Source organism: Vombatus ursinus, unplaced genomic scaffold, assembly GCF_900497805.2.
Source record: "Vombatus ursinus unplaced genomic scaffold, bare-nosed wombat genome assembly UNPS02000749.1, whole genome shotgun sequence".
Classification (NCBI taxonomy): domain Eukaryota; kingdom Metazoa; phylum Chordata; class Mammalia; order Diprotodontia; family Vombatidae; genus Vombatus; species Vombatus ursinus.
In genome coordinates, this window is record NW_020940527.1 from 28,331,206 (window position 1) to 28,346,675 (window position 15,470).

General features: G+C 41.0%; 1 protein-coding gene across 1 annotated transcript in view; it reads left to right on the plus strand.

Annotated features, from left to right (window-relative positions):
• Positions 1–1,245, plus strand: part of PDLIM1 (PDZ and LIM domain 1) — a 36,507-nt gene extending 35,262 nt beyond the window's left edge. The window contains exons 5-6 of the mRNA XM_027858127.1: positions 49–166; positions 710–1,245. Coding sequence (XP_027713928.1) covers positions 49–166; positions 710–896 — 305 coding nt within the window. The 3' untranslated portion in view covers positions 897–1,245. The remainder of the gene's footprint in view (positions 1–48; positions 167–709) is intronic.
• The last annotated feature ends 14,225 nt before the right edge of the window (positions 1,246–15,470 follow it).

Consider the following 15,470-nt stretch of genomic DNA (forward strand, 5'->3'; position numbering starts at 1 on the left):
AATGTTATTTTATTTTCCATCTTGCCTGATGTGTTCTCCACATTTAAGGGGACCCCAATAAACCTTCAGGATTCAGAAGTGTAAAGGCACCTGTTACCAAAGTTGCTGCATCGATTGGAAATGCCCAGAAGCTGCCCATGTGTGACAAATGTGGCACTGGCATCGTGTAAGTACCGACCTACCTCACCCCCCATTTCATCTGTAATGAAATAAAGAGTGGGTCACTCACTTAGGCATAGATGATGCCAGCGTCACACATCAAAGATGTAGGAATGCTCTGCCAAATGGGCATCAGTTGGCAGGTGAACCCCATGGGGGTATAAGCCTTTCCCACTTCCCCTGCCTTCACCTGACCTCAAGTTCCCTTCTCCCACATTTTCTATCATTTTTGGCTGTGCGGAAAGGTAGCTTCCACTGCCTATCAAGGAGCAAGTGTCCCAGCCCCAGGCAGGGCCCATGAGGCAATGTGGTGGACAGCAGACTGATCTTAAAGATAGGAGGACATGGATTCTAGTTTTGTCTCTGAGCTGTGGGATCATGGGAGAATCCCTTCATTTCTCTAAGCATTAGCTTCCACGTTTTTAAACTGAGTGGTTTGGGCTAGATGAGTTCTGAGGTCCCTTCTGGCCCTAAATCTATGATCCTGTGACCCTCATAGGATGGCAGCCACATGGGCGTCCTGGACTAACAGAGCCCCTTTTTTTCACAGTGGCATATTTGTGAAGCTTCGAGACAAGCATCGGCACCCGGAGTGCTATGTGTGCACTGACTGTGGAACCAACCTGAAGCAGAAAGGCCATTTCTTTGTGGAGGACTGCATCTATTGTGAAAAGCATGCCCGGGAGCGAGTGACCCCCCCTGAGGGCTATGATGTGGTCACAGTGTTTCCCAAGTAGACCAGCAGCCGCGTGCACACTAACCTTCTCTAATCCTCACTATGTTTTCCTCTCTCCGGTTCCCTTTGCCTTTCTCTCCTATTGTCTCTAGCAATTGACATAGTGTTATCATTGTGATATGAAACTTTTCTTTTTGCCTCAGCTAATGGGATATTACCCATCCTACGACACTAGCTTTCTAAATGGTGGGCGTCTTGGCCTCAAGCCCTCTCAACAAGCATCATGTCTCCTTGCTATACTCTACTGCTATCTCCTGCAAACTGCATCAGATAGAAATTTAAAATAGGAGCAAAACAAAATCTATTGGACGTGGAATTAATTTTATAGTCAATAAATGTGAAGAACCTGACTGACAGTATGCTATGTGTCATCACCTAACCATGTGCCATATGGCTATAGCCAGCCCAAGCTTTAAGCTGATCCTTCTGGCTCATCTACCCTTACTTCGGGGGTTCTAGTCACTCCCTTTGGTGTCCCAGCAGCACCTCAGAGAGAGTGAGGAAGGGGGCTGATCCCAGTGAGGCAGGTATTCACTAGAGACTCTAGGAAGTGAGATTTCTTCGTGTCCCACCCCCCCTCCCCAGCCCCAAGTTGAAGGTATACTGAATACCTGGAAATACCTGAAGGAAAGATTCCAAAGAATTCACAAACTATATGATTTTCAATGACCCAGTTGATTCTCAGAGATACACTGCACTGTAGAAATGAGGAACATCTATATAGATTATTTGAGAGGTCTTCTTCAGGGTTTTGAGAGGCCTGAATTTTCCTGAGCTTTACTTAAAAAAACCCAGGGCTTCCTTAAAGTCCTTCCTTGCCTTTTTACTCCTAGATAACCATGTTAGGGCATGTTAGGAGGATTAGAATTGGGTTGAATAGTCTCACTCCCTGACTAAAGCAGAGAGCAGAACCTTATTCCCTATTAGCCAAATTAGCCAAAGGTTTTGCCTTTTTCTCATTTAGAATAACTCCTTTTTCAGCATTTTGTAATAAATTATTATTATTCTATTGGCCTGCCAATGGAGGCCAAGATCTGCCCCTACATCCATCCCCACCCTCCCTGACCCAGAGCAGGTGCTTACATTTAACCCCTGGACCTTGGGGGATGTGGAATTGAGTCCCATCAGGGCAGAGGTCTCCTTGGGAGCCCTAATCTTCCCAAAACATTCAATGAGGACACCTGTTCCGCTGACAGCTGACCTTCCCCTACTTGACATATGAAGAGGACCAGGGCTCATGTGAGTGGCTGGGTGAAGAGTTTCCTTGTTCTAGACCTCCAGAAAAGAATTGAAAGTGATTCCCACCATAGGCCTGATGAGGGGATCTAGTCCCACTTTTATGGTGACCACTATGATACATAACTGACGCAACCACCACAAATAACTTAGTGTCATTAGAGTGGGTTTTACTATTAGCACTTGCTTTCATGGGTCTGTCTATCCCAACCCAGTGTGACTTTATCCATAGACAACGAGGTAGGCCACTCCAGTTTATGGGTCAAATGGGCCCCATACATGTGCCGTCTGAGTGTATCCCATTCCTTTCTAGGAACCCTTCTAGTACCATCTATCGATTAGATAGCTAGCATTTATTAAACACCTACTGTATACCAGGAATCCTCGAGGATATAAAGAAAAACACAAAACAGTCTGCCCATGATGAGCTCACTTCCTGTTGGACATAGATAAGCACGCATAAAATGTGTTCAAAGTAAAAGTAATCTTTGAAGGATTAGGGATGGGGTAAGGCACTAGAACCTAGCATGTAGGAATAAGGACAGGCCTCATGGAGAAGGTGGCCCTTGAGCTGAGCATTGAAGAAAACTAGGGTTTCTGAGGGGCAGAGGTGAGGAGGGAGTGCATTCCGGATATGGGGCACAGGTTCAGCGTAGGTGTAGCATGCATTTACTCAATCGTAAGATAGGAGGTGTTCTCACACGAGGATTGCCGTCCTGTGACTGAGGTCAAAGCTGATACAACATACACATGACTTTGTTACACTGGGAAGCAGTGTGGCCCAGTGGCCGAAGCATTGGATTGGAGTCGGAAGTCTTGGGTTCGAGACCTGGCTCTGTCCCTGCCTGTGTGACCTTCTTCACCTCTGTGGTACTCAGCTCTAGCATCTGTCAAATGAGGGGGTTGGACTCAGTGACCTTCAAGATCCTCTCAGTCCTACATCTATGACCCTACAATCACATCAACAACTTAGATACGTAACAATAGAGTAGTCATATGGGGCCATGCCCATGCTCCATCCACCTTGGCATTTCTAGCTGATGGGGCACCAAAAGACCATGTGTGAAATAACTGAGCTGTCCTCCCCAGTCATAACCTTAGGTCAAACATCCCTTAAACATGCCCAGCTTAATTAATTAACTACTTAATTAATTACTTCTTATACAGGGCAATATCTCAAATGCTTCACATCAGAGGCCATATAGCAAAGCTTTGGAGTCAGAGGACCCGAGTTCAAATTACATCTCTTCTACTTACTACCTCGTAAAGTCACTTAGTGTCTCAGGGTCTGGTTTTTTCTGTCAAGGGAGGGAGTTTGACTACATCAGTTTTGTCAAACTCAAATAGAAACTCCCTGGGGCTGCATATTGACTTAGAAACCCACACATTAACACTATATTTTACTGCATTTTTATTTATTTGGTTAAACCTTTCCTGATTCCATTTTAATTGGGGCTTCACTTGGAAGCTGTAGCCCAGGACACCTCAGACTAAACAACCTCTACAATCTTTCAGTTCTAAATGTTTGATCCCGTGAACAAGCGCTTATTTTGACTCCTCTGTGTACCTTTGTCTTCTTGCAAGTTTTCATTTTTAGAAAGGCCTGAATCCCTCACATTAGGTTTCTATGAAAATATACTATAGATTGTGCCCTTTGCATTCCATCTGGCTGGTTGGAAGTAAATAGCTCCTGGTTGGAGCGGGGAAGGGGGAATTCCATCTCTTAACTAAGTTCCAGGAAACTGTTTGTTTCCCTTCCAAATTAAGGAAGACAGTTTCCATAAATACAATCAAGAATGTCCATGTTGATAGGCATTGCAGTATATAGGGAACTGGCCTTGGCAGTCAGGAAGACTTGGATTCAGATCTGGCTTCTGACACGTATTGGCCGTGTGACCCTTGGACATTCACTTAACCTTTCAATGTTTTCATGTAACTTTTAAGACTATAAGTTGTAGGGTAATTCATAGATGGACTATAAGTTCCATCTGTACTAGCAGAGGGAGAATTCACTGGCAGTTCTCTACACCAATGAAATCATAGGTTCAGTAAAAAAAAAAAAGCCATACCAGGTGGTATGGTAATACCCTAAATATCAGACAAACTGTTGACACCATGCAAGCCTTGGTGGACATTGAATGGATCTTTTTCAGACCTCTTAAAAGACAGCACAGTCGAGAGCCTTCACACCCACGTTCAGTATGTTTACTCATTGGAAAGAAGAGGAAGACTGGGATAAGACCTCTTGGCCAAAGTGTATCCAATTTGAGTCATCCACAGAAATAGGTCAACCAGTCTCAACTAAAAACTGGGCTGTGGGAGGTGGCGACATACCAGGTGGACGGTCAAGGACCATCCTATCAGTACCAGAGGTTAATTAAAAGGGTGAATTTCCAGTCCCACTCCTTTATAACCTGCTGATCTATTAGAGAAATCATTGGAACTCTAAAGAGCTACACCTAAGCGAGGTGGCCAAGCTCCCACTTCACTTCCATGGTATTTCAAGGCTCCTTGCAGAAGGAACATTGGAGCAGCATCTCTTGGGTTTGCTCTAACTTCCAAAAGTTCTGTTTGAAAGGCTAAACTTGGGCACTACTGATACTTGCTGTTGCTGGCCATGGATAGGGAAGGGATAAGTTCTTTTCCACACACATAATTTTTTTTTTTGGCAATTGAGGTTAAATGACTTGCCCAGGGTCACACAGCTAGTAAGTGTCAAGTGTTTGGTCTGAGGCCGTATTTGAACTCAGGTCCTCCTGACTTCAGGGCCGGTGCTCTATCCACTGCGCCACCTAGCTACCCCCTCTACACATAATTCTTGATGATAGACTCTACATATGTAGTTTCACAGCTAGCTAAGTGAGAAAAGTAAAGAAAATGTGTTTATGTTTTAATGAGTGTTTGTGTATTGTCTGGGAAACCAGCGTCTATAAAATCAACTTGAAATCCAAATGGGACAGCAAGAGCACTGGACTTTGAGTCATGAGACCTGGTTCTGGTACCTGCTTTGCCACAGTGAGCTTTGGGGCACGGATGAATCATTTTACATCTCTTGACTTAAGTTGTGTCTTCTATAAAATGAGGAACTTGTAGCCAAGAAATTTAAAACTAAATCACTAATGTTCTAGCTCTTAAAAAAAAATAGCTAGACCAAATGATTGCTAAAGTCCACCAGTGCTGATAATCTGTGAGTCTTTAAGGATAGTGAAAATTGTGAGTGACTTGCCATGCTGGCAGGTATTTACATAGAGGGAGAGCCATCATATTTTATGGAGACAGATTTTTAGAAAAGGAAGGGAAGGAACAGAAATACTTGGAAAATGGGAGATGAAAACACCCAGGCAGAAATCACAAAACCATAGAATTTTAGAACTGAAAGGAACGGGAGATGTGTCCTAGATGTGGAAACCTTGATCTGATTGAAGAGAAATACTGGGACGGGAAGAGCTGCCACAATGTTAGTGAATAGCGTCTCCTTCAGTGTCATTTTAATTAGATGAAGAAGAAACACAGGGAGGAATGTGGTGCCTTGCTCAGTCATTATTTGTAAAATAATAATAATAATAAAATAAACAAAACAGTTAATGGAAAGCTTTGGAACTTAGAAAATTAGTCCAGTACAAGCAATTTGAATTTTGTCCACAAGAAATTTGAAGTACTAAAAGAGATGTTCAGCAGAGTAGGTACTAGAAAGTTTTTACCAGAAGGAAAAATATAGTATAAACTGTACCATAATTCTAAGAAAACATCATGGGATTTGTTCAGGGAGAAAGAAAACTGAGATAGTTAACTGGCTACTGAATGACCCAAAATCCTTGTACTTTGTAAAATCTTGCTCCAAAAAATAAATAAATAAATAAATAAATAAATAAATAAAATCTTGCTCCAAATTGTATTCATCTTTCTATATTTTAATTGGGTGTGTAAATTATATATGTATATCTGTTAAATTTTATTTTTAATTAACAAAAATCTATTTTCTCTACCTCTAACCTTCCATTCAGAAAAAAGAGAAAAATAAAATTCTTATAACAAATATGCATAGTCAAGAAAAATATATTCCCGTATTGTCCATGTCCAAAACGATCTTATTCTGCATCTTAAATTCATCACTTTTCCGTCAGGAGGTGAATAGCAAGCTTAATCATCAGTCCTCTGGAATTGTAATCATTCATTGTCTTGATCAGAGTTCTTAAGTTTTTTTTTTTTTGTCTGTACAGTGTTATTGTTCTTGTACAAATTGTTCTCCTGGTTCTGCTCAATTTGCTCTGTAACAGTTCATACAAGTATTCCCATATTTTTTTAAACCCATCCCTTTTGTCATTTCTTATGGCGCAATAGTATTCTATTGCATTCATATATCATTTTTTTTGTTCAGTCACTCACCAATTGATAGGCACCCCCTTACTTTCAAGTTCTTTGTCAATACACAAAAAAATTGATAAATGTTTTTGTAGTTATGGGTCCTTTTCTTCTTTCTTTGTCTTTCTGGGGTATAGGACTAGTACTGGTATTGTCGAGTGAAAAGGTTATATTTATATTCAAAGATTCTATTCAGCTGTGATCTTTTTATCAGGAATGATTGAAAGTCAAGAAAAATTGCATGAAAAATCCACTTTTATCCCCTATAAAATAATACTAAATTTTCCTCAGTAATATATTCTTGGTTGTAAGGTTTTTTCTTTTTTCCTTTTGGAGTATTATATTCCATGATATCATCTTCTTTACATTTGTAAAGTTATTTATGACACTTATTTACTTATATTTTTTCTTTAACTTGGAAGCTCTGAATTTTGGCTATGATATTCTTAGGAGTTTTTATTTTAGGATTTCTTTCGGAAAGTGACCAATGGGTTCCTTCTATTTTAACTTTGCCCTCTGGCCCGGGCATTTTTAATTTATGATTTTTTTGAAATATGGTATCCAGGCTATTTTTTGGATCATGGTTTTTAGTAAGTTTGAAATATTCTTAGAAAATTTCCTCTTGACTTGTTTTTCTAGGACAGTTATTTTTAATAGGAGATACCTTCTCTTCTTCATTTTCTTCTATTTTTTTTTCAGGCTTTTTATTTCATTTTTATATTTCTTCTTGTCTCTTGGAGTTAGTAATTTCTGTTTGGTCCATTTTAATTTTCAGGCAGTCTGTTATTTGTGTAAAATTGTATGCTTCCTATATTAAGCTATTTATCTTTCTAATTCTTTCCTGTAGATTTCTTATTTCATCTGTAATATCCTCTTTTGTCTCTTGTTCCTTCTCTTCTTGGAATTCTAGTAGACACTGTTATCTTGGATTCTGCCCATAGTTGCTGTGAAATTACTCTCTTCCTGTGGACTGGAAACTTAAAACAGTCATCTGGGTGGTGCTAATCATTACACCTGAAATCAGAAAGACCTGAATTTGAATTCAGCCTCAGACGCTCACCAGCTGTGTGACATTGAGCAAGTCACTTTGCCTCTGTCTACCTCAGTTTCCTCATCTGCAAAATGGGGACAATAGCACTTACCTCACAGAGTCTTCTTAGAATACAATGAGATAATATTTGTAAAGAGCTTTGCAGACCTTAAATTGGCATAGAAATGCTAGCTATTATTATTAAAATTTCTTTATCTTCAGTGTCTTCTTTATTCATATTTCCAGCTTTTCTTCTTCAATTAGTACTTTCAGCACCAGGTTCTGATTACTTCTTCATGCTTGGGTATAATGGTGTGCCTTTGCTTGGCCCTGACTTGGATTGTCTAGAGTTTTGTCACCGGGCCCTCCTTCCGCTAGCATCTACTATTTACAAAATGATGGCTGCTTTCAAGTTTTCTTGTATCTGTATCCTGTTATCTTTTAATGGAAAAGCATATATATTTTTTCTAGACATATGACTCTATCTTGGTCTAGCTCAGTAAAGTATCAATATCCTTCAAAATGCTAAAATTTTTTTTTCCAGTGCTCCAGTCTTCCCATAGCTCTTCCAAAGATGACTGTGTTTTTTGTCTTTTATCATTTTTATCAGTTTGATGGGTATAGGGTGAAACCTCAGAGTTCTTTGAATTTTAGTTTTTCTTATTATTAGTGATTTAGAACATTCCCCACCTCTCCCACCCCCATCACTCAGGGTGGTTGTTGATAGTTTTCATATCTTCTTTCGAAAACTGTCCATATCCTTTGACTTCTTATCTCTTGGTGAATGACTCTTAACCTTTATTTACATCCTGCTTTACTGAGAACCTCTAGTAAGACACCAAGTCAGCTGCTGACACCATAATTCCCTCTCCACCATATACCAAGATTCCCAGTGAATGGAAGAGCATAGCTATCAATAGGGATTCCTTTGTCACCTCTCTCTGCAATGATTTAAAAGCTTTAGCAAATTATTTAGCAAATAAAATTCACTTTCTCAAAAAGACTCGGGGTCAGGTCACTAAATGATGGCAATTGAAGACACTTGGGCTTCAGAGTTAGGAAGAGACCCGGGTTCGTGATTCATCTCTGACAAATTCTGGCTCTCTGACTGGAGGCAAGTCTCTTATCTCCTCCAATACTTAGTCAACTCTCTGAAATTAAGTCACAAAATAAGTAGCTAATCTGTATTGTTAGGGAGAATTTCCCCACCCGCAGTTCCCTATAGCCATGAAAGGTCAGACCTTGGCGGAAAAACAAAACCCACTAAGAAAACAGCACCGTCTAGCAATCACCAGCCTTGAATGTGCTTCAGTGCTGAGCTGAACATGCCTAAACAGTTCAACTCACAAGATGATCAGAATTTTTAGAAACCAACCAAATAAACAAACAAACAAAAAACCAAACCAACTATCTCCAGATCCAAGATAACTATCATGTGCCTTCTAATCACAAAGAACATCAACAGACTAATTTTATGGGAGGCATACGCATGACAGGGTGGAAAGAATGCCAGGAGGACAGTCCTGGCTCTGTGTGATGCTACTTGAGAAGCACTGGCTCTAGAGTCAAACTACCTCTAACACTTTTTGTGTTAGAGCTCTGAGCTCTGAGCCTCCATTTTAAAATCTATAAAATAGGGATATTCATACCTAGCTAAATTTATTATGAGGATCAGGTAAGATAATGTATCTTAGCTCCCCTGTTCTATCTATAGAAATGAAAGCCAATGTTATCTGTAGCTAGTCCAAGGACAAAGGAAAAAAAGTGTTTTGTGTTTCATTTGGGTTGACCTAATACTGAAGAAACAAACTGAGACTTCTAACAACTTTGTCGAGAGAGATTCATTATCCATTCATGGCTTAGGAAACTTACTCTTCATTGAAGAAGGAACCACTTCCATCTTCACAAGGGATAAGAATCAACTGAAAAGCTCATATGTAGCAATAAAGGCTCATCTATGAAGACTAACTTGCTGAGAGTAGGGGTTCTAATGCTCAGGTGAACAGTAATAGCTGATCATCATTTCCCATGATCCCTTTCCTCTGAGTTTAAAATCCCAGGGTTTGCTTAGGCTTGGGTGGACTTCTGGGGAAAGGAACTGAAAGGGGCTCCTCTACCTGTAGAGCAATGTTGGGAAGAGTTGTAACCCGTGTGAGTGAAGGGAGCACCTACAAAGACAAAATCACAGAGCCCTGACGGACTGAATAAGGGGAGGAAAATAATTTTTTCATCTTAGGGGTTGCTTCTGTTAATTGGGAGGGAGTAGGACAGTTTACTATGAATGAGATTTATCCAAGTGTGAAAGTAATTCATGTATCATTCCCATTTTATAGACAGGAAAATTGACACTTAGCTAATGACTTACTCATAGTCACATAGCCAGTTGTTTCTAAGCATATGTGTTATCCAAACGTTTGGAAACAAATGTTAGGGACATTTCTTCTTTGGTCTCAATGTTTATTTTATTTTTTAGAGGCTTTTGCATACATGAAATGCAGTTAACTATGTTAGAGATTCATCTGCACTGGCGATCTTTACACCATGGAATTTTAAAGCTTAAGGGGATTCATTTTATAGATGAGGAAACTGAGGCCCAGAGAGGTGAATTAATAACTGGAATCCAGGTTCCCTAACTCCCAATGATACACAATTCCTAACTACTTCTGCAGTGTTCCACCCCTAGCTCCACACCACCCCTCTCCAAAGCTAACCCAGGTCATTTCAGTTCCTGCCAGAGTAAAGCAGGAAGTCAGCTTTGCCGTAAGTAATTTCAAGTTTATATTACATTGTCAACAACTCCCATGTTAGGGTCATGGTAGTATATTTTTAATTGGACTTATAAAATTCAAATAGCTATTCCTCCAGGGAATTTTAAATTTCCACATCTTTGTGCCTGCTCATTGTTTAGTCACACAGTTTTTTCAGCTATAAGACAGAAGTAGGGGCAGCATGGTTGAATGTCCAGCAGACCTGGGTTTAAGTGCTGACTGACATATGCAGGTTCTGTGATCCTGGGCAGGTCACTTCACCTCTAACTTTTCTAAGCAACTGTCTGAGACCATAAGTTGTAGAGGAGGTACTCTGACCTAAATGGACAAAAGGAGTTTTCCTCACCCAGTAGTTCGCTATGCCAATAAAACCACATGTCCAGTTCCTATCCCCTGTAAAATTAGAAATTGACAAAGGGCAGATTATCCAAGTATTCACCAAAGAGCAGTAACTTACTCAAAGTTACAGAGCAGTTAGTGGCAAAGTGAATTGGCATCTCAATCACCTAACATTTCTTCATTTAGCATCTCTTCATTACTGTAAGAAGGCTATCGATTATGGGTATTTGCAAGCAAGACACAAAGACAGGAAGGTGAATTGCAAGATGACGATTTCCAAGTTTCGTGTTTGAGAATGAAGCATATTTCATCCAGGGGAAGATGAGTCAATGCCGTCCCCACTGAAAGGGGATGCAGGGCGTGAGAGGCACTGACAGCTCTGTACCCCCAGACGATAGGAGGTGGGAGGGAGTGAGAGAGGAATGATCCAGGAGAAGCTGAGAGGTAGGCTTCTGTTCCCAGGGTCTATTGAGACCCTTTGGCATGAGCTTCTGTATAGTTCCCGCAGCTTTACCTCAACATATAATCCATTTTCTTTTCTTTTGCTAGTGAGGAGTATGAGAAGGAGAAAAAGTAGATTTCTGTTCATTAAAAATTAAATACAATGATGACAATGACAATGATGATGATGGTGATCACAACAAAAACAACTGTGTGTATTCCTTTTCTTTCTGGTCCAGGGCTTCCCGTCCAGTCCATCTCCTCTTAGTCTATGGGCTCTGCTGGCTGGAGAGTCAGCTATCTCAATGCAAAGCTAAGTTAACACTCCTTCATCACTCCTGTGAAGCTCCTGACACTGCTCTACAGGGAGGGGAACCCCTTTTAGTTCCTTTCCCCAAAAACAGCCCATTGAAGCCTGAGCAAACACTGGGATTTGAAACTCAAAGGAAAGGGATCATGATCCTAGGCAGAAAGCAGTCACCCATTTAACCCTTCAAAGACCAAGATCATGGTTTCTCCCAGTGCCTGAAATGGTGGAGGCTCCCAGGGCAATGGTGCTCAGCCCTTCCTTAGGCACCTTCAGTCCCACTTCTGGGCCAATCACACAACTCTGATGCCTGCTTTCTGCTGCCTTTTTAGTGACCTTCCAGCTGCCTCATTCCAACCAACTCCAGTCCCATCTTCAGGTTGTTATGGAGGGCACTACTATGGAAAACACAGGCAGGAGTTGGGAAACTAACTTCCTCCCTCTACCTTTGATAGATCCAGCCATTTAAAAAAAAATATAGGATTTATAATAATTTTTATTTTACCTATAAATAGAAACTTCCATAGAAGTCTTCATTCCACCTTGTGCCCTAGGTTGTATTTGTTTTGTTTTATTGATGCCTTCAGTCTTGTATATGAGTCATTCCCCTGTGTATGCTCCCCATATCACCTACCAGTGAACCTTGTGACAAAGAAAAACAACGAAGAAAAACTTACCTCAAGTGACTGTGTCTGACTATGTATACCAGGGGTGGGGAGCCCACAGCCTCGAGGCCACATGTGGCCCTCTAGGTCCTCAAGTGGGGCTCTTTAACTGAATCCAAACTTCACAGAACAAATCTCCTTAATAAAAGGATTTGTTCTGTGAAACTTGGACTCAGTCAAAAGTCCACACCCAAGGACCTACAGGGCCACACATGGCCTCAAAGCCTCAGGTTCTCCACCCCAGGTGTACACATTCTCCCTCTGTAATCCCCTACATTTTTACTGGGAAGAGGAATCTGAATGTTTTATCCCGTGGTCTCTAGGACCATGACCCATCATTACAATGAATCTGACCTTCGCTGTCTTTTCATGTTGTTTTCATTTATATTTTTGTAATCATTACGCACACTGTTCTCATGGGATTATAGATTTATAGCTAGAAGTGACTGTAGACACCATCTAGGCCCATTCCCTCCTCTTACAGATGAAGAAACTGAGGCACAGAGAGTCTAAGGATTTGCCTGGGATCACACAAGTCAGTTTTTCTGACTCCAAGACCGGTGCCACATGCACTCCACTCTGCCGCCCTCTCCTATCGCAGTAACTTATCCAGAAGATTTCCCCCCTTCTGATTCTCCTCCCTTGATCTAATCTGGAACGTCCTCCAACCAGCGGCTTCTGTAGTGAGTCCAGCTGGCAGAGGGAGAGAATAAGAGTGGAATTCAATCTGTGCAGTAAACCGACACATGATCTTACTTCCCCGCCAGGTGGGATGACCTCAAGCTCACTCTTCCCTGGTGGCCTGGGGCCTAGCTCTTGGGGCCACAAGTGAGCAGCAAAGGTAGCCACTCCCCCATAACTGAGCATCAGCTACAGTCACTGGGGAGAGCATGAGTTTTAACTATCATTACTGTGGATTATCTTGATGTAAAAGGTTCTCTCCCACACCCATGAGCTGTAATTCTCTAATTGGGCCAGAATAATAGATATCATAAGAATGTAACTAGGGATGGGGCTTCCAGTTAAGGCCCCATCACTCCCCTGAAGATTGATGGCCTTGTGTGGATATGGCTCTAGATAAGGTCAGGGCCTCAACGGCTACTGATAAGTAGGGTCATAGCATGACTTCTTGGCATATCCTTTTGAATCACCTGTCCTAATCAAGGATTACAATTACAAGATATTATAAAATTTTAGGATAAGACTTTGGGTGATCAATGCCTGATGGTACCTCTCAGTATTGGGCCTGAGCGACACTGGAAAGATAAAAAACTCTAACTTTCCCTACTTCTAAGCTTTAGAGCTGAAAAACCTTAAAGGTCATCTATCTTGTCCAATTTTCTCCTTTGACACAAAAAGATACAAATGCCTAGAAAGTCAGTGATTTGCCTAAATTCACATAGAGAGTTAGTTGCAGAACTAGAGTTTGAACTTGGTTTCCTAAACTTACCTGTTGCAAAGGCATAAAATAGCCCATCCTCCTGGAGTTGCCACTTTCATCCAGAAATTGGTGTGGGTCGAGTACTTGCAGAAGTCTTTCTTATCCCCAAGGACAGAACAAAAGTCAGTAATGACTTGTGGTTGTGCTCTGAAATTAACAGACACAGAAAAATTGAACGAAAAGAGTACCAAATGTTAGAGCTGGAAAGTACCTTAAGTTCTGAGTACTCCGTTTGCTTCAATGATTTAGATCAACCCTTTTATTCTCCCATTCCCCCTTCAAACCTCAGTAAGTAACCATCCAGTCCAACCTCTTTTTCGTTTTATTTTTTGCTTTTTTTTCTTTAAAAATTAAATTTTATTTTGAATCAACAAATCAATTTAACTTTTAATCAGCAAAAATCCTCCCCTCCTCCACCATTGAGAAAGAAAGAAGAAGAAGAAAACACCTTGCTGCAAATATGTATAGTTAAGGAAAACAAATTTCCCCATTGGCCACGTCCCAACAAAGTAGGTCTCAGTCTTCACTCTTAAGTTCACCACCTCTCTGTCAGGAGGGTAGCATGTTTTTTTATGAATCCTCTGGAAACATAGTTGGTCATGACTCAACCCCCTTATTTCACAAACAAGGAAACTCCAATCCAGCACTGGCTGAGGCCGAGTTACAAACAGACCCAGGAACAGATCTCCTGACTCTCAGCTCCAGCACAGTCCTTTGCACCATCCCATGCTGCTCCTTTCCCCCTAACTCAGTCTTTATCCGAAGTTCTCTAATACTCTGACTCCACCAGCCCAGTGCAGTTAGGTGGGGTGTTAGTACACTGATGGGTATACAGTTGGCAACATGGTGGTGCAGGAGCCGGCACATGAACTACAAGTTTGTATTGGACCATAGACATAAATAGAGAGTCACTGGACTTTAATGAACAGGGGAGTGACTTGGTCAGATCTGTGATTTCCAGCTGATTGGTGGTTGGATTGGGATGTGGGTGGAGCTATGGGGGAGACAATATGGGAGAAAACAATAGTAAGCTATTGCAATAGTCCAGGTTGAGAAGCATGAACTAAGGTGATGGCCTTGTGTGTGGAGAGCTAAGAATAATAATAGACATTTCTTACCATTTCTCTTGTTTATTGTAAAAACTAGAATTTCTGCCAGCCATAGAGTGAAGTCCATGAAAATTTGCTTTCTAGTTTTACAAAGTACTCCTCAACTCAGCCTCACAATGGCCCTGGTAAGATAGATAGGATAGATGTTATCAACTTCATTTTACATATGAAGAAACTAAGACTGCAGTCTCCCAGCCAGTTAGTGTCAGGGACAGCATTTGACCCCATGTGTTCTGATACCTAATCCACTAGGTCACCTCTCTAAGCTAAAAGCATGGGGAGATCTTTCCTCACCTGTTACTGTCAATGTAGTTTTTGCCCATTCCTATCTTGAACAGTAGAGTGTAACCTAAAATTCTCATCTAAAAGAAGAACTCTCTCTAGCTAGAGGAATGGAATTTGTTTTTGTATTTTACCCATTAGAGAAATTCTTGTAAACTCAGGTCTGTCTGAGATGGTCTAGTCTAGGAGAAAGACCACTGAAATTTGACTTAAGAGATCTGGGTTGGAGCCTCAACTCTGACATGTAGTAGCCCTATAGCCATGGGTATGTCAAGTCACCTTTGTGGGCCTCCATTTCCTTATTTATAAAATACGAGTTTGGAGGGGCAGCTAGGTGGTACAGTGGATAGAGCACCACTGGACTCCGCAGGACCCAAGTTCAAATCGGGTCTCAGACACTTACTAGCTGTATGACCCTGGGCAAGTCATTTAACCCTGATTACCTCCACCCCTCCACTAAAAAATAAATAAAAAATAAAATATGAATTTGAAGCCTGTTATACAACCTACATTTAATCTTATTTTTAAAAATTATTAACATTTTTTATTTTTATATCACTTTCACTTCCATGTATATTCCTACCCACTCTCAGAG